The sequence below is a fragment of the Mycteria americana genome, chromosome 18, assembly GCF_035582795.1.
Source record: "Mycteria americana isolate JAX WOST 10 ecotype Jacksonville Zoo and Gardens chromosome 18, USCA_MyAme_1.0, whole genome shotgun sequence".
In the NCBI taxonomy this organism is placed as follows: Eukaryota; Metazoa; Chordata; class Aves; order Ciconiiformes; family Ciconiidae; genus Mycteria; species Mycteria americana.
This window is the reverse complement of record NC_134382.1, coordinates 4,958,290-4,974,376: the sequence shown is the minus strand read 5'-3', so window position 1 is coordinate 4,974,376 and position 16,087 is coordinate 4,958,290. Positions and strand designations below refer to the sequence as shown.

The 16,087-nt window shown below is 39.9% G+C and overlaps 1 protein-coding gene across 7 annotated transcripts in view; it reads right to left on the bottom strand.

The window, feature by feature from the left end:
• DHRS3 (dehydrogenase/reductase 3) overlaps positions 1-16,087 on the bottom strand; it is a 45,959-nt gene that overhangs the window by 22,741 nt on the left and 7,131 nt on the right. Inside the window, exons 3-4 of one of the 7 annotated variants that reach the window (XM_075520298.1) lie at positions 12,518-12,655; positions 8,483-8,971 (exon numbers count right to left, since the gene is read on the bottom strand). In XM_075520298.1, coding sequence (XP_075376413.1) covers positions 8,483-8,677 — 195 coding nt within the window. In that variant the 5' untranslated portion in view covers positions 8,678-8,971; positions 12,518-12,655. Of the gene's footprint in view, positions 1-3,236; positions 3,358-7,746; positions 7,841-7,913; positions 7,981-8,482; positions 8,972-9,213; positions 9,461-9,601; positions 9,617-12,517; positions 12,656-16,087 lie in introns of those variants that run through there. The other 6 variants (XM_075520301.1, XM_075520300.1, XM_075520299.1 and 3 more) reach the window with 6 other exon arrangements.

Here is a 16,087-nt window from a genome sequence, read left to right as displayed (position 1 = left end):
CCACACTCTGCACCTCTGTAAAAAGTTCCCCAAAACTCTTTATTGTTGCTCTTCAAATCCCACCTTAAAACCTCCATTGCTGGGATGCCTTTCCAAAACCTTAAAAATGGCTAAATGAGTAGCGATGAAATCACTTGCTTTACAATCCCCATCAGGAGACTTCTGTGTTTGTATTCAGCTGTTGCCTTTTGTTTTATATCTACATTGTAAACCCTGAGGTAGGCATCATCTTTTTCTGTTGTCCTTACACAACACATTTAGCATCTTTATGCTAAATTATTTCTGGTGCATGAGTGGGTTTCTGAGGCACTACAACAACATTAATATATAACCTCATCTTTAGAACTTACCTCAGGGTTTCTTACAGCATTGATGCAGTCCTTATATTTTGTGGGAAGCCTCATTTAACTGTCTTGATGCCAGTCCTTAAGCATTTTAAAAAGTGCTGGATTTTGGTGTGCCAACACAGCACGGTCTCACTGGGACAATATTTTCACATGACATCACTGTATCCTGATGTGAGATGACAAGCCTGTTACTCTGCAAGTTCCACTTCTTGTTAACATTATTTATTCTCTTTACAACATACTCGGTAACAAAAGACAGGTATGTTCTAAATTATAAGCTAAAATAGCTCCAGCCGGAATGCTGCTTCACAGACATCAACAGATCCGATATCTGATAAATTCTGGCTGTGCTTGCCAACCAGAGACACTTATTCAGCATGTTATTCAAACTGCTGGCCTTGGCACTAGCACACATAACAGGCTTAATGCCATCTAAGCCTGGGACTGGAAACAAGGGTTCTTCTGCCCATCCTTAAATTCAATCAACGAGGAAGTGAGCTGCCAACAGGAAGCCATTAAATAAAGTTGCTGTCAGTATATAATCTTTATAGAAAGAAAGCCTTTCTAGAGACCATAAAGTGACTCAATAAAATCTATTCTCTCATAGTTTACCAACAGTTCCAAATTAATATATTATTTTGCATGATGTGGAAAAACATTCACTCCCCAATTCTTTTCACATATTTCTGGTTACTGCTAAGTTATGACACGCTCTACTAGTTCGCTGTAAGATTAAGTGCTTAAATTTAAGTAAGATTAAAGTAACCATCATTAAAAATATGCCTGAAACTGTTCTGTTCCTATGTTGTTGGTTTTTTTCAACCATACACAACAGGAGAGATTAATTACCTAGAACCTGGTATTTGCACTATGGGTAAATATTCTCATTATACTAAAATATCTACAACATAGAAAATGCAAAATTTCCTTTTAGATTACATTATCTTTTTCACTTTGAGACATGTCAGATTGCCTTTTCAAAATGGCTAGTTACTTATTTGCATTGCTAAATTACTACAGAGAAATCCATTAGATATGTGGACTGTATGTCATTCTGGTATCTCCACAGGGCATAAAAAGCATTCAGTATGTGGACAGATGCTCTCTTGACAACATTGTCTTAGTACTGGAATCTAAAAATGTATATGTAAATTTTACACTGAGCCTTTTTAAAATTATTATACACCAGGCCAACTCAACATCTGTTTGTGCAGTACATTTGCATACTGCATTTGCATTGGGTAAAGTACATCAGAACTGTGTCCATTTCTTTTATAAACATAATTTTAAAGGCTTTATGATTTCATTACATGGTGCCTGTTAAAACCAAGTACATGGTGTTTAATTATATTCTATGGAAAACCAGTTCCTCTCAGCTCTGAAATGATGTAATTTTAAATCAGTTCTTTTCCTTGTATCAGAACTAATCTCCTCTGGGGTGGCCAGATCAGGTCTATTCTTGTTCTGAGCTCAGAGTGAATTGCAAGATATGTCAGAAATCAGTTATTACTTACAGAATACAAGTGTCTTCCTGATGACTGGCCCAGCCACAGTGGATTTAAAAACTGACAGACAGCAAGCAGAAGGACTTACTGATTTTACTTCAGGTATGCTATCTCATCCCTTCCCCACTCCTCCAGCACATTATCAGAAATTATACGCCTTTGTACATGACAAAAGAAATGTTTTCAGGTTTGGAACACTACAGCCCATCTGGATGGAGCTCCGTGGCAGATTAAAATTCCTGTGCATTAAGAACTTGATGTCAGGTTCTTCTTTAGGCAAGAGCTAACTCTCAAATACAGTTTAGTAAGAGTATTCTACAGGTTCTGAAAGTTAAATCAGAGATGAATGTTTGAGAATGACCAATATTTTAAAAGACATTTTAGATTAAGAACTCTTACTGAGTTCTAATGTGAGATACTAATACCTTTTGTCCTACACCTTAAAAAAGGTCACAGCTCTGAATGACTTTTAGCATCAGCCTCAGTATTTTGCCCTCACTTTCAGGAGATTAGTATTAATTTCATTCCCAGCTCTAGTCACAATGCAGTTAATCTTTTATCATATAGCATTGGTATATATTATAAAGAAGTTTTAAAAAGGTATATACTAATTCATACAAACCAGGACAATATGTCAACATGATTCATAAAGACCAAAGTGAAATATTCATAGAACTACAGATGCAGTTTGTATAGATAATGTGGGAGGAGCATGCCATTGTAGAAACTCATTTCAAAACTTGCCAAATTTTCCATTACTGAGTATACAAGGCTAAATTCTAAGACCTGACACAATTTTTTACATAACCTCTCTGCAATACTCTTGTCCTAAACAAAATTTATAGCCTACAAATCTCACTCAGCTAAAACTCTCCAATTATACAAGGCTCTCAAGCACCTGCAATTCCTCTGAGGTTTTCAAGGTCTGTTGAATTCAGTGGAACACTGAAGGAAACCAGCTCCAGGTTTCAGCAGCAGTGTGGGCTTGCACAGCTCTCATCCCTTCCTCCGTGCTCCTTCTTCCACTGACTTCTTATTACCATCCCAATTGTAATTGAACTGAAAGAGGATAGCACACTCAAATGACAAGGTATCTTCCTAAATGAAGATGTTAAGGTCTGACTTTGAAAATGTTGTGAAAGTAATGACAGAAAGAACAGCTGAGATTTCGGGGTGGGGGGTTTGTAGCCTGAACAAAATCAGGAGTGATATCAGCAAAATACAAACCAAAACCACCAACAACAAATCTCTGATCAGTTTTCAAAGCAAAAGTTTTCAAGTAGTGCCTTCAGGATCTTTGTTCACTGTCCCAAAACAATCACTGTATTACTGCTTTTGTGGCATTCGACAGCTGCCCATCACGTTGCCATCCTGTTATAAGTACCTTGCAGACTTGCAGACATAATTGTCTAGACTCCAGTGCTGACAGAGCGAGGTCATGGCTATCAAGCGGTACATTCCATGCAAGAGCAAAGCTTCCGTTTCATGTTTTTGTTGGTGATACTAGCTCCTTGCCATCTAGTAAGGGCTCTTGTCTGTCCTGGTATTCCAGACTGCTTACCTCCTCTGCTGCACAAACATGCAAACCCTTTGAGTCACATAGTCTCCTGCAATACAGGAAGTGAATGTCCAGAGGACAAAACAGTGAAAAGAGAGATCTTTCAGTGTATTTATGAGGTCATTTCTTGCACAGCGATGAATGTGAAGAACTCTTAACAAGGTTAATAGGAGTTGTTCAACTCTTCTCTGCAGTACTGGCAGACTAACACAAGGCCAGTGCTGCCCCTAACCCATTTGGTATTATGGAGACATCTCTCATGCCAAAACACCCCTGATTCCCTAGAAGCCCTCTTGTTCATTCATCAATAGCCACAGTTACCACAAAGGCAAACATATCACAGCTGGGGGGGGGGGGGCAAAATAGGAGGACAAAATATACATACTCTGAAAGAACCTGAGACCACAGAAATGATCACAAAGGAACAATAGAAAAGCAGTGCTGTATAAGATCCCTTGTAGATATGCTACTGAAGATCCATACTGCTGATTTCTGAGCCCAGAGCCCTCAGTGTAAATAAAAAACCTAATGAAAATCAATGGCTTTTGGCCAGTCTCCCAACAGGAAAGGCCCAAGAAACTCTTCCAAAGTCACTGTCAGATACCCTTGAATACTAAAATACATACTAGAGTTGGGGAATCTGTTTCTATCATATAATTATATCTTTTTCAGTTACTTTTATTAGGTTTTGGTGACATTTAATAATCCAGAATGCCTAAGAACCAAGCATCTCTTTCCTGTTCAGTCAGACCTCAGATTAAATAATCTGTGAACAAAGTAAGTTAAAATTACAAGGAAAATTTTTAGACATCAAGGAAATGCCCTAAAAGAAAACCTAACAAAGAGCAAGACATACAAATGACATACAGAAGACATACAAATCAACACTTCATCACTGGAGATCATCAAAGGGCGGACAGGGCGGACAACTCTGTGGCAAGGGCACTATAATAGAAAATGCTGTAGAAAAAGCAAATGGCTTAGAGGAAACCAGAAGCATTTTCCAACTCTAACCACCAGTGAATGAACCCATTCAGCCCCTTCATCCCCCTGACTACTCACATTTGTAGAGGGCTGTTCTTCCACACAAGAACTATTGTTCAACGGGGCCAGTCTTCTCAATATTAACTCGATTTTACAGTATAATCTTTGCAAAACACCATTAGGCTTTGGAAGTGTATTTTTATTTCACAGGCATTAAATCATAAACTCATAAAAATACCTCCTTCTCCCTTTTCATTAACACAGATACACTCTGCCGGTTTTGGCTAACCACAGAGCATCAAAAGCTAAGAGCCTTAACAAAGCTACCAATGTGTGAGACTGAGGCAGAGGTGATGCTCTATTGGTCAAATACTTTTAAGGTGTAGTCAAAATCCTCAAGAGTTAAAACCAACAATAGCAAAAATTTTTAATTTTGCAAGCAACCAAAAAGGAACTGAAAGCAAAAAAGTACGTTTCTCCAGCAATTCAGCAGCAGCAAAGTAACTCCTCAGCCAGCACTTCTGAATCTGGACGCATCTCTGGGGAACAGCATGGAAGTTGAATTACAATACTTGAGTACTTCTGGAGAAAATTCAATGCTGTTCATCCCTCATAATAACACTAACATGTCCCGTATCATCTGTAAGCCACTCTTTCTCTACACATAGCACATTTACATGCTTTTGGTTTTTTCCAGAAGTGCTACAGGAAGCATTTAAATACACAATGCCTCCCACGACCAAGTAGTTTTTGAAAACTTCTACCCGAAAGTAAAAATGGAGTATGGATCCTTTGACCTCTTACTATACACCTGAACAGGGATGGTCTAATGATTAAAGTCTCCCTTTGCCTAAAAATCGCTGGTAGTCTTAACTGAAAAAACTAGAAGATAGCACACTTCTGTAACTGAAAATACAACTGACGCCGCTTTGTCCCCTTATTGGCCACTTCGTCAGAGGCCAATGAACAACCATGAGAAAAGAAACATCACCTTAGCAGGAAATGTCTCCTAGACATTAATCTTTCCAAGTCATATTTGAGGCACAATGGCAGAGCAATGGACTTAAAAGAATGGGGGTAGAGAATGGGAATCAGGATGGATTTACATGATCATGCCCAAGAGACTTCCATTCTGTTGGATTGAGAATTTCAGTCTCCGTGCTCATCTATCAAGCAGAAGACACTGTACTTCCATTTGCATAAGCCCTTTTTTGATTTATTTCTTGTCATCTTCATAGCTTTAAATGTAAGATGAAATTTTACAGTAAAAAAGTTGCAGATGTGACAATTCATAATCTTAGTGAGCTACAACACTTGTCATCTTAGGTGAAAACTGCTCAGATACATCTCATTTGTGATTAACAAAACCAGCCTCTGAAAATAAAGATAGAGTGTAAGATGAAATCCAATCTAGTCTAATTATCAGAGGAAATTTCATATCCTAACAGTCTCAAATAACCTATCTTTCAGAAGATTCTAATCTCAAAAATATGGTTATATATCGCCGCCTACCTCCAAAACTCCGCCACTATGTCTGTGTGCGCAAGCGCTGTGATGACTTTTTCAAGATATACTGCACACCCCCTATTAGAATCTGAATCTGTATGTTACTGTTTCCGTTCACCTCCATGTAACACTGTGCTTGGCCTCAGAATTTCACGCCTTTGGTGGAAGTGTTTTTCTAAACTTGGAATACTGTGACTACACCATCTGATAATCAGAATCTGTTATAAATTATTAATTATGATCAATAATTCAAGCTTTGCATATAATTGTAAAACAGTTAACTATGTAAGAAGACAACAGAAAAACAGAATAGTTAATTTTCATAAGCCTTATTGAAAGATGACTTGCTAGCCACTTCAAGTCTTTTTCGGTTGTCTAAGGCAAAGCATAAAATCGAAGAGTAGTGCTAAACAGAGGTCTTGCATTCTACATGGAGACTGCATTACATTCACAAAGTCAGGGTTGAGCACAGAAGACAGGAAAGAAATGAAATCTTAGAGCAAAGGGAATGGAAACTACCTTATCTAGGTAAAATTGCAATTAAAAATGTTAAGGAAGAAGAGGATAAGCCTACTGCAGTGTTGCTTGGAAAATGTGCCGCTAGCAAAGGCAGAAAGGCAGGGCCACTACCACAGAGGATCAAAACCTGCTGAGTGCCATATTTGACTTACTGGATAGCCATGATATAACTGAAAGGAGAATCTCATTCAAAGTCAGTAAAAGCAAAAACTGAAACACCTTGATGACAGACATGAAAAAAACCCATAAGGCAAAACGCCCCGAAGTTCTAAACAATAACTAGCAACCACGCAGCATTTCACAACATCCTATGAGACAAGTACAAAGGTTCCCAACAATTACTCTCATTTATTCTTTCCTTCTAAGATACATAGAGATTTTATAGATAAAACATACAAATAAACTACGGTCTATATCTGTTTACAGTAATTTCATCCTCAGCTCTGTATCTTAAATAGCTCCCTCTCCTTTTGGCCCATGTCACCTGGTTCATTAGGACTGACTGCCATTGTTCAGCTTCTAGCTGAACTGCAGCTAAGCAGCTCTTGAATTAGCTGGAGAAATGGTGGTACTTTAATATCAGAGCTTAGCATAGCAACCAGCCGGACTAAAAAAATAAATAATCAAGCATGGTGTTCTAACAGATAATATAAATACACTTTCAGCAAATTGCTTGGGTCCAAAGGTCAGTCAACTTGTTTGCTCTGTCTCCAAGAATTTGTAAATCTCAACATGGTGTTTAAACACAAGCATATACAAACATCAAAGTTCAATGCTGACATACTTTACACCTCTAAGTTGTATGCCAGAATAGCTCTATACCACACATAGAAAGCTGGAGTGCGTGTGTAAGAAAGTGACAAAACACTATCCCAAACTAAATGCAAATTTTTCTTTAAATATACTCTCATTCTGTATTTTTCTTCTTGTTTATGCTCTATTTACGCTCATTCATCCTCTCACATGGACAAGTATTTATGCAGCTGTCTAATTTCACAATTCCTCCCTTTCATTACCCATAGAGGGGGAGATGGAACTTTAAATCTCGAGCCTGGTTTCAGGGTGTGTGTGGTTTTTGTATTCCTGATTGATTCACACAAAGGGAGACACCTGTACTTATGAAAACACAAAGTTTCAAGGTAAACTGAGGTTCCTGAGCTAGAGAATGGACACACCAGCTACACTGGCATTTCTAGGCTGTTGTGCAGACAGACCAGTCTCTCAGCCTCTCTCCCCTTCCCTCTTTCCTAAAGGAAACGTGCAAACAGTCTCACAGCTCCTACTCATGTTGTGCTTTTCTTCCTTGCAGGGGTCTCATTCATCTTACCTTTGAGCAGCTCTGGGCTGGCAAAAAGCAAAATACAAGGGACTTCAGAAAGCACAAGAAATTAATTTCGCAAATGGAAAACCATCGAGGTGAAACTGAACCCTTCTCGCCACTTCCCCGAGAGAATGCATTATCAGGACCGAGAGCCAGAGTCCTCCTGCACGCACCATTTGCCCCTTTCCGAGGCAAGTCCCTCTCTTCTGGGGTGACACGCGTGGCAGCGGCGGTCTGGCTGTGCCCAAGGAGAGCTGAAGATGTGCTCAGCCTGAAAGGCTGGAGCCGGCGGGCAGCTGCCCCCTCTCTGCTTGTACACAGCCCCGACAGCCAGGACTGCCAGGAAGCAGCCTAGTAAACAGAAATGCCAGCGAGCACTGGCTTCACGCATGGGAATCGCATAGCTCTCCTCCCCCTGCCAGAGGAAACCTAGGCTGGAGCGAAAACCTCTCCTTTGTCAGCAGAGAGAATTCACGAGGGGGCCCCTTTCTCACCTTCACATTTTCTTAGATGAGATGGGGAGAGCCAGGATGCAGGGAAGGAGGAGTGGGCAACTTTAAATGTAAGACAACGGAACGGCTCAGCACGCCAGGGCTTTGCAAGATTAGCGCCCCTCTCACCTTTAAAAGGTGAGCCCATCCATCCCACCTAGAGGCGAGGGAAAAGGCTTCTAAGTCTCCGAGTCGGAGGGCTCCCCGGGAGGGCAGCAGCTGGGGGCTGCCCCCCTCCAGCCGATGCTCACCTTTCTGGCTCCGCGTTTAGCGAACTCCCTGGCCAGGTGCCGGCCGATGCCTCTGCCCCCGCCGGTGATGAGCACGTTCTCCCCGGAGAGGTCTCGGAGCTTGGGCGGCAGCACCACGCACACGGCAGCTTTCACCACCAAGTAAACCATCTGCACGGGGAAAAGCAGCAAAGCGCCCAGCCACTTCCAAATCATCCTCTTGTTCCAGGCAAGTCAGGAAGGCAAAATTCTCTTCCAACCCTTCACAAAACCAAGTTAACCGAGAAAAAAAACCAATACCCTTCATGCACCCCCAGATGGGTGACAAGTCTTCAACCCCCTTCCAAAACTTGGGGGCAAGAGATTCTTGGACTGGAAAAATCCTTCTCTCCCCCTAAAAAAATTGGGGTAGGAGTAAAGTAGTGCAGAAGACCAAGTCACTCCCCTGTTTCTTGATCGGTGTCCTCTGGGATTGTCACATGCAGGTAAAACGGTTTCCTTGCTTTTTAACTGGAAGACAGTTTTTTAAAATTAAAAGAGAGAGAGAAAAAAGTAAAATTAAAAGTAACCATACATCCCTCCACTTCAAAGACCGACATAAAAATCCAGTATCCAAATGGAAGGGTTTTATACTTGGAAAAATAAAATAAAGCAGCCTATGTCTCCAAATTTCAGCCTGCAGTGCCTTCCAGGCAGCTCATTTCTATTCTTAGACTCAGGAAATTGCTTAAATAAGACAGAATTGCCAGGACCTTCTTTTTAAGAAAGGCTCTATTCAGGGTAAGGTTGTTGTTTTTGTTTTAATATCTATAAATATCTATAGACGTTCTGTCCTGAGCCGGTTGCAAAGGTTGAGCTGATAACCGCCTCTCTCTGTCCCCTCTCCTGTTTTTTTCACTTGGAGTATCTGTGATCACAGAGCAGGAATTACGCCGTACACTATTTCAGCTCTGGCTCTCACTCATTTCTCCCTATTGCTCTCTCTGCCTATCACAGCCGCGGCGCTGGGGAGTTTTTATACCCCATTAAGCCTGATTGACAGTTAAAGTGTTGGGGAGATTTCACTACTGTTTCTGTGAGTGGCTGGCTTTGCTCTCCCCTCCCCCAGAGCTATCTTGGAGCCACTGCACACGAACTCACACATGCACGCAGGCTGAGGCGTACGCTGGCTGCTGAGCTGCGGCGTGCAAGTCGGGGCTTGCTGCATGCCACGCTGGGCTTGCTGCATGCCACGCTGGGCTTGCTGCATGCCACGCTGGGCTTGCTGCATGCCACGCTGGGCTTGCTGCATGCCACGCTGGGCTTGCAGCGGGAACCGACCTGCACTGTAACCCAGCCAGGCAACCCCTGCCTCCGCCCGAACGCACCCACTCCGCAGAGAAGGTGCTGCGGTCTGACGGGAGCCCAGGAAAAAGCAGTTCCAGGAACAGGCAGGGTTAAGGCTGAGTTCAAGGGAGCCGTCTCTGCCTTTACGGAGCGCTGGCAGAGAACTGCTTGCCCAAGATAAGCTGGTGTGGACGGGAAAACTTCTTTCAGCCCTGGCTTGCCAGGCTGAATCCAGCCTAGGCTGATCATCATCAAAATCTATTACCGTTGGACCAAGGTTTTTATGGACAACGTGACAACTCATGGATTTTCCAAGCTGGAAGATGCTTGCATTGCTGAAAACTGGTGATTTAGTAGCACGGCAATAAAAAAGGCAGGCTCTGAATGAAGGAGGGAGACTCACTTTCTCACAACAAAAAGCAGTTTTTTTTCCTCCCCTTTCCCAAGACACTTTTTGTCCAGTTATGAGGGCATAGTTGCAACACAAGAAGGTCTCCATAGAACTTTAAACTATGTTGTAACAGGAGAAAGGGCAAAGTGCAACTAGGTCCCCCCAACTTGGTTGTTTGCACTGTTAAGCATTAGGCAGGCAAGTTATGTTTTCAGTTGTACTGATTAAGCATTTCCGAGGAGGATCTCACTGCACGTTTGAACTGAGAGCTGTTCATGCACGGTTAGTAGCTGTGGCAGCAATCACAAATAACCTAATATGCAAAGCTTTGAGGATGTCAAAAGATGCCCAAGGATGTCAAACCTGACATTGCTGTCTTCGCAGTTGAGCTGGAAAGGACTTCGTTTTTCTGACTGCATATATCATTAAGAATGTGCCAAAATGAAGCCAGTCCCACATGTTAATTCAGGAGGTCTGGATCTATATCCACTATCCTGGGAAGCCATCTAGTGGTAAAAACTAGAAATACTGAAAAATGACAAATTTGAGAGACATCCTCAAACTTCTTTACATCTATCGTTACTGAAGCACCACTGCAATGGAAGTGTATGAGTCTAAGCATCTATACATAAGTAGCCAAGTTATATTACACAACAATAGAAGTGAGTTAGGAAGCTGAATCCCTTTGAAAATAAATTCAATTTAATGCTGTGGAATCAAACAGATATCTTTGAAAACAGGTGTTGTTCAAAGCAGCCGTATGGTAACAGAGCGTTGATGCGTTATTTGTTTGCAAAAAGAAGAGCAACTGAGTTTTTGGTGCCACCCACATTTAAAACCTATATCACACATAGTTTTTTTAACACAATATATGAACAATATCTAAATCCTTGAATTTCAGCTCTGTCAAAAATTCCACAAAAGTTTTCAGAAAAAAAAGAACATAAAATTTAGAGAGAAACTTGCAGTGTTCTTACCTTTAAATGCCATATGTTACCTCATATGAAATAAGCTGTATGACTATCACTGCATCATCATAAAGTGTCAGGAAAGAGGTTTTTGGGGAGAAGATGAAGCACTCTAACCGGAAACTGTAAGTCTGTACATACTGTCAGAATCAGGTGGTATTCCCTAACTTAGCTGCATCTGAAATAACCAGAGCTCAGAGAATTTCCATTGCCGCTTGGCAGCATTTAGCACCTCTGTGTGTTTTTGCAGTAATACCTTTAGAAATGGAGCTAGGGGAGGCACCTGGCATTACAATTTTCCTCTCAGTCCAAAAACTCTGAAGGGGAGAGAGAAATTACACAGAGAGCCTAGTGTCTGGTTTAAACAAGAATGACTCAGTGTCTGGACTGGTAACAAATATAACAACTTTCTGGTATGGGAATAAGGAGCAGTGTTAAAAATGAAAGGATATGAAGTTCATCAAAGTAAATTTGATTTTTTGATTCCTGAGTTCAGCCTCTTTCTGCATAAATCACCACAGACACATTTAAAGTAGCAAAGTCAGCAATATTACACAGCTAACCTGTTCAGATTAAAAACAAAATGAATTATTGTTTTAAAACATTTGCAGGTCCTTTGAAGCCAGTGGGAATGGAATAATCTTGTGAATATTGATTTCATGTATCTGTTTCCAGCTTGAATAATATTCTAAAATGTATTAGAAGTGGGTTTTTTTCATTTTGTTATAATTTTGGTTTATTGATTTATGTGCAAAGTTGCTACCAAATTTGGAGTGGGAGTAAAAAGACAGTTCTAGATATTTAAAATTTTCCTAACTTGCTCTTCAAATTTCATGCAAGTATGAACTATTTTACTTCTTTACTACTTTACTTCAGATTTATCTTGAAGCAGTGAAAACCTCTAGTTACTACATTGTACAAACGTACAAAAGGAAGAAGCAAAAGCAGACTTATAGTAAAACTGAAGTTACTGCATCTTGCCTGTAATAAATATGGTGAAAAATATATGCAAGTTATTTTAAAATTCACCTAATTCAACCAAAAAGTCAAATAGCTGTAAATTCTAGACGTACTATATAGAACACTGAGAACAGCTCAGGTTTGTCCCTTTTAATTGCAGTTCCACTCTGAAAAGTGGCAAAAAAGTAGTATTCTGGGATTTCATCTGATTGTTGTAAAGTAACCATTGCGCTCTTTTTTGGCAAGAGGTCTTTTTCCAAACTGTCACCTTTACAAAAACCAACATGTGCTTTCGTTCAAAAAGTTCATCTCTGTTGGTGAACCCTCCTAAAATGCACTTTCACGTAAATTTGGTTATCCAAACTGCTTTCAGTAAATGTCTATAGGTGCAAACAGACACTTCGTACATACCTTTGCTGACAGTAACAAGGATCTGTCGCATCACAGCAGTTGTTCCTAATGGTAAGTTAAGTTGTTCCAGAGTGAATCCCTTCCATGTTTCTACTCAGAAGTCTTTAACCAGTGCACAGGAACACTCAATAAGCAGGCCTGTTAATTTTGTAAAATTGCATCAGTTGCTAATGCTATCACTTAGTTGCAGAATTAATTTTGCATTTTGGATAGTTGCACAGTACTGAACTATTTGTTTCCTATACAGACACTCACAACAAAGTATAAATTGCAAAAAAACTCCAAAACTTGGTTTAAGCCATTTTCATGGCACTTTAAACTATGTTTTATTCCAGTTTGCAACAAGAGCAAGAAGGTAGTCATGGAATACATCTCAGTGGTAACTCATTCTGTTTTGGCTTCTGCTTGTCTGTTTAAATTTCTGGGTTTGTACTTCTTAACAGAAGTGTAAAGGAAGACGGCTTTAATACAGTTTTATGACTCTATTCTGAATTAATAGGTTTAAATTTAGATCACCCCTGAATGACCCATTCCTGGGACCACAGCTCAAAAAATGCATTTATGCTTTCTGAATATTTAACCACAATAGTGCCTAACTGTAACAGTCCAGCTTAAAACTAAACCTGTTATTCATATTTAGGCTAGCTAATGTAAAGGTAGGTTAGGAAGGCCTATAGTAACTGAAACCCAGCTTTTGCATTGTAGTTAGCATAGATTTACTCATACCCTCAATAAGTCACAGAAACCTACTTTTTCTTACTTGCCCTGTCTTGAAGAAATAAACAGCAGTGAAAAAGCAACTTTTACCTCCAAAACCAGTTGATACACTCTCTATACGCATCACTTGCATAACAAAGGTCCATTTTTGCAGAACATGGATCTATGAAGAGGCTCAGGTAGAGTGTCTGAATGCTTAGATCTTGATGTTGCACCTATATATATCAGCAAAACTCTAAATTTGTTCATAGAGCCTTTGCAGCCAAGTTCCTAGCAAAAGTTCATGCAACTGAAGTTGCTAAACTGCAAGAACTTTTGAAAGGAAAACGAGCTGGAAATTAAAAGCATGCTCAAGGCATGTCTGAAAGCCATTGGGGCTAACCATTCTGTGTTTTCAACTTTAAAAAACCCACCCAAATATATACAGTACATTGGTAAGCAGATGTGAAATAACTGGGAACACAGAACAGCGCTGTTACACAATGGAAAGTCTGTGTTACTAGGGTGTCGAGTAATACCAGTTTTTTACATCAGTGCAGGGTTCTTGACCACGGACAATCTATCACGATCACAGATTAAAACTAAACCTCCTTTAAAAAAGGAAATCTTTTGCCAAGCTGATCTGGTTTTTGTTATATGAAGTACTGCTGTCAGATTTGGATAAATCAAGAGCTAAATTTTTGTGCTTCTTGATTTCATTCTTCCCTTGAGTTCACATTTTCCATTTGAAATGTGTCCCAGTGGTTCTATGATTTCACACTGTCCCTCTATCTGCTATTAAATATTAAGAGTCTGATACTGTTGCCTTGTAAGTGGAGTTTTGCCATGGACTAAGCTCAAAGGGACCAGGTTTCTGTTTAACTTCCATCCTTGACAGAAAACAGTCTGTGTCCAGCCTTGTGCGAAAAGCTACATTTGGATGTCCTACTGCTTTCCCAGGGTCTCACAATAATCAGTATCATGAATAAAGATATAACAAGTGTCTTACTGAGTAATTCTAAATTCTAGATGACATCCCTCTCTAGGTTCAATATGTGTAAAAATAATTGTCTTTATAAGCAGAAGTACAGTGTTGTCAAAACGCATGTAGGTGCTACCTGGAATTCAGACAAAGGGATGCAACATCAAGAATGTGGTATTTCTTTCAATTGCTCAGTGATTTTAGTACATGTTAGATTTTGTCATTTGTACTAACTGCCCTTCTTTTTTCTCACCTATCTTTAATTAGAAGCCAAATCTGTCTCAATCTGTTAGCCTGCTTCTTCGTATTGGAAGAGAGAACAGTGAAAAAATACCACATGAAAAGAGGAATGGGGTGACTACATTTTGTTAAACTGATTGACCATCTTATGCCCTCTTTAGTACATTTACCTCACTTTTACGCCAGTCAATATTTACCATTCCTTCTGACTAATTCCTTAGTCCTCACAAAACTTAAGACACACAAGGAACTAGGGAGGCAGAAGAATTAAGTCCTTAAGGCCCTCACAATTCAAGAAGCTTATTATTTTAAGAGTCTGAACTGAAATCCCACTAAACCAACGTGATAGAGATTTTGACAAAAACAGAACAGTAGGCTAATGCCTGTAATAAGTTTGCACTGGAAGCTTGTAAACTAGCTTAGGAAAAAATCTCTAGATAAAATGTTCCCTGAATCCTTTCTAACAATGTCTTTTTAAAAGAATTGATTACATGCAGCTATAATTTCTTTTCAGAGCTAGTGGTTCACTAGTACATACAGAGATGAAATAATTCAAGTCCTCTAACTGTCATAAGCTTCTTCAAACGTGACAATTCTAGAAAGGAAGCCAAAAAGAGGAGGAATGTTAGGAAGAGAATGCTGTTGTCAAAGGCAAACTTTTTTGGTTGGAAGGCTAGGACGGATCAGCTTTAGGTGTATGAATTGATGTGGGGGAATATGATCACATTATAAATTGATGATGGGAAAATAAGATCTCTGGAGAGATTCAGCTGAGCTTAGAGAAGGCACAGAAGGATGCTGGGTTTTCCATTTAAAGAGAACCCACAGCATTTTTCATGACAGTCTGAGCAAGGATAAGGTTTGGATTTTTAATAATTTATCTGGATATTTCTAGAACTTTATCCACTGTTAGCAGAAAGTCAATTTGCTCGTTCTTGCTGAATCACTGCCATTACCCCTACAAATTGGTATACTAATCTTTTTAAGGGAAGAGCAGTTCTGGAGGAGGACATTGGAGCAAATGATACATGGGGTAAACAACACAGAGCTTCCAAAGGCCAGCTGATCCTTTAACTCATTTATAGGGACTGCTGCCTTTTAAAAAGTTATTTTATCTTTCCTGATATGCACAATATCACAGGGTAGTGAGGATCAGCTGATTCTTTGGAGGAACAAAGATCCGTTATAACAGTAGCATGCATAAATCCAGATGTTTCCTGGAAGCTGACCTGTAAAATAATTAACAGAGATGGTTTTTCAGAACACTCATCCCTGTCCTCCAATTAAACTCTGTCCAACACTATTTGATAAAAAAAAATTTCCCCTAAACCAACCAACCAACCAACCCCAAAGTCCAAGAACCCCTCTTCATAGGACTCCTACCTCCCCTCCAATCTCTCATTAGATGCTTGGTTGCTGGTCTGAAAGTCTTGATATCATGGGAAAAATAATGTATATTGGGAGCTCCTAAGTGATTTGGCAGAAGGTAATTGGTATTTTGACATCCGGCTTTTATGAGGGGAAATCTGGATATTCCATGATCTCCTCAGATGATAATATCAGTGGGGTGTTTAAATCCACCACAAAGAGAATTAAAAATTAACAAAGAAGAAATGTCTTTGAACTTTCACTTGTCATATTTAAAAGTATGT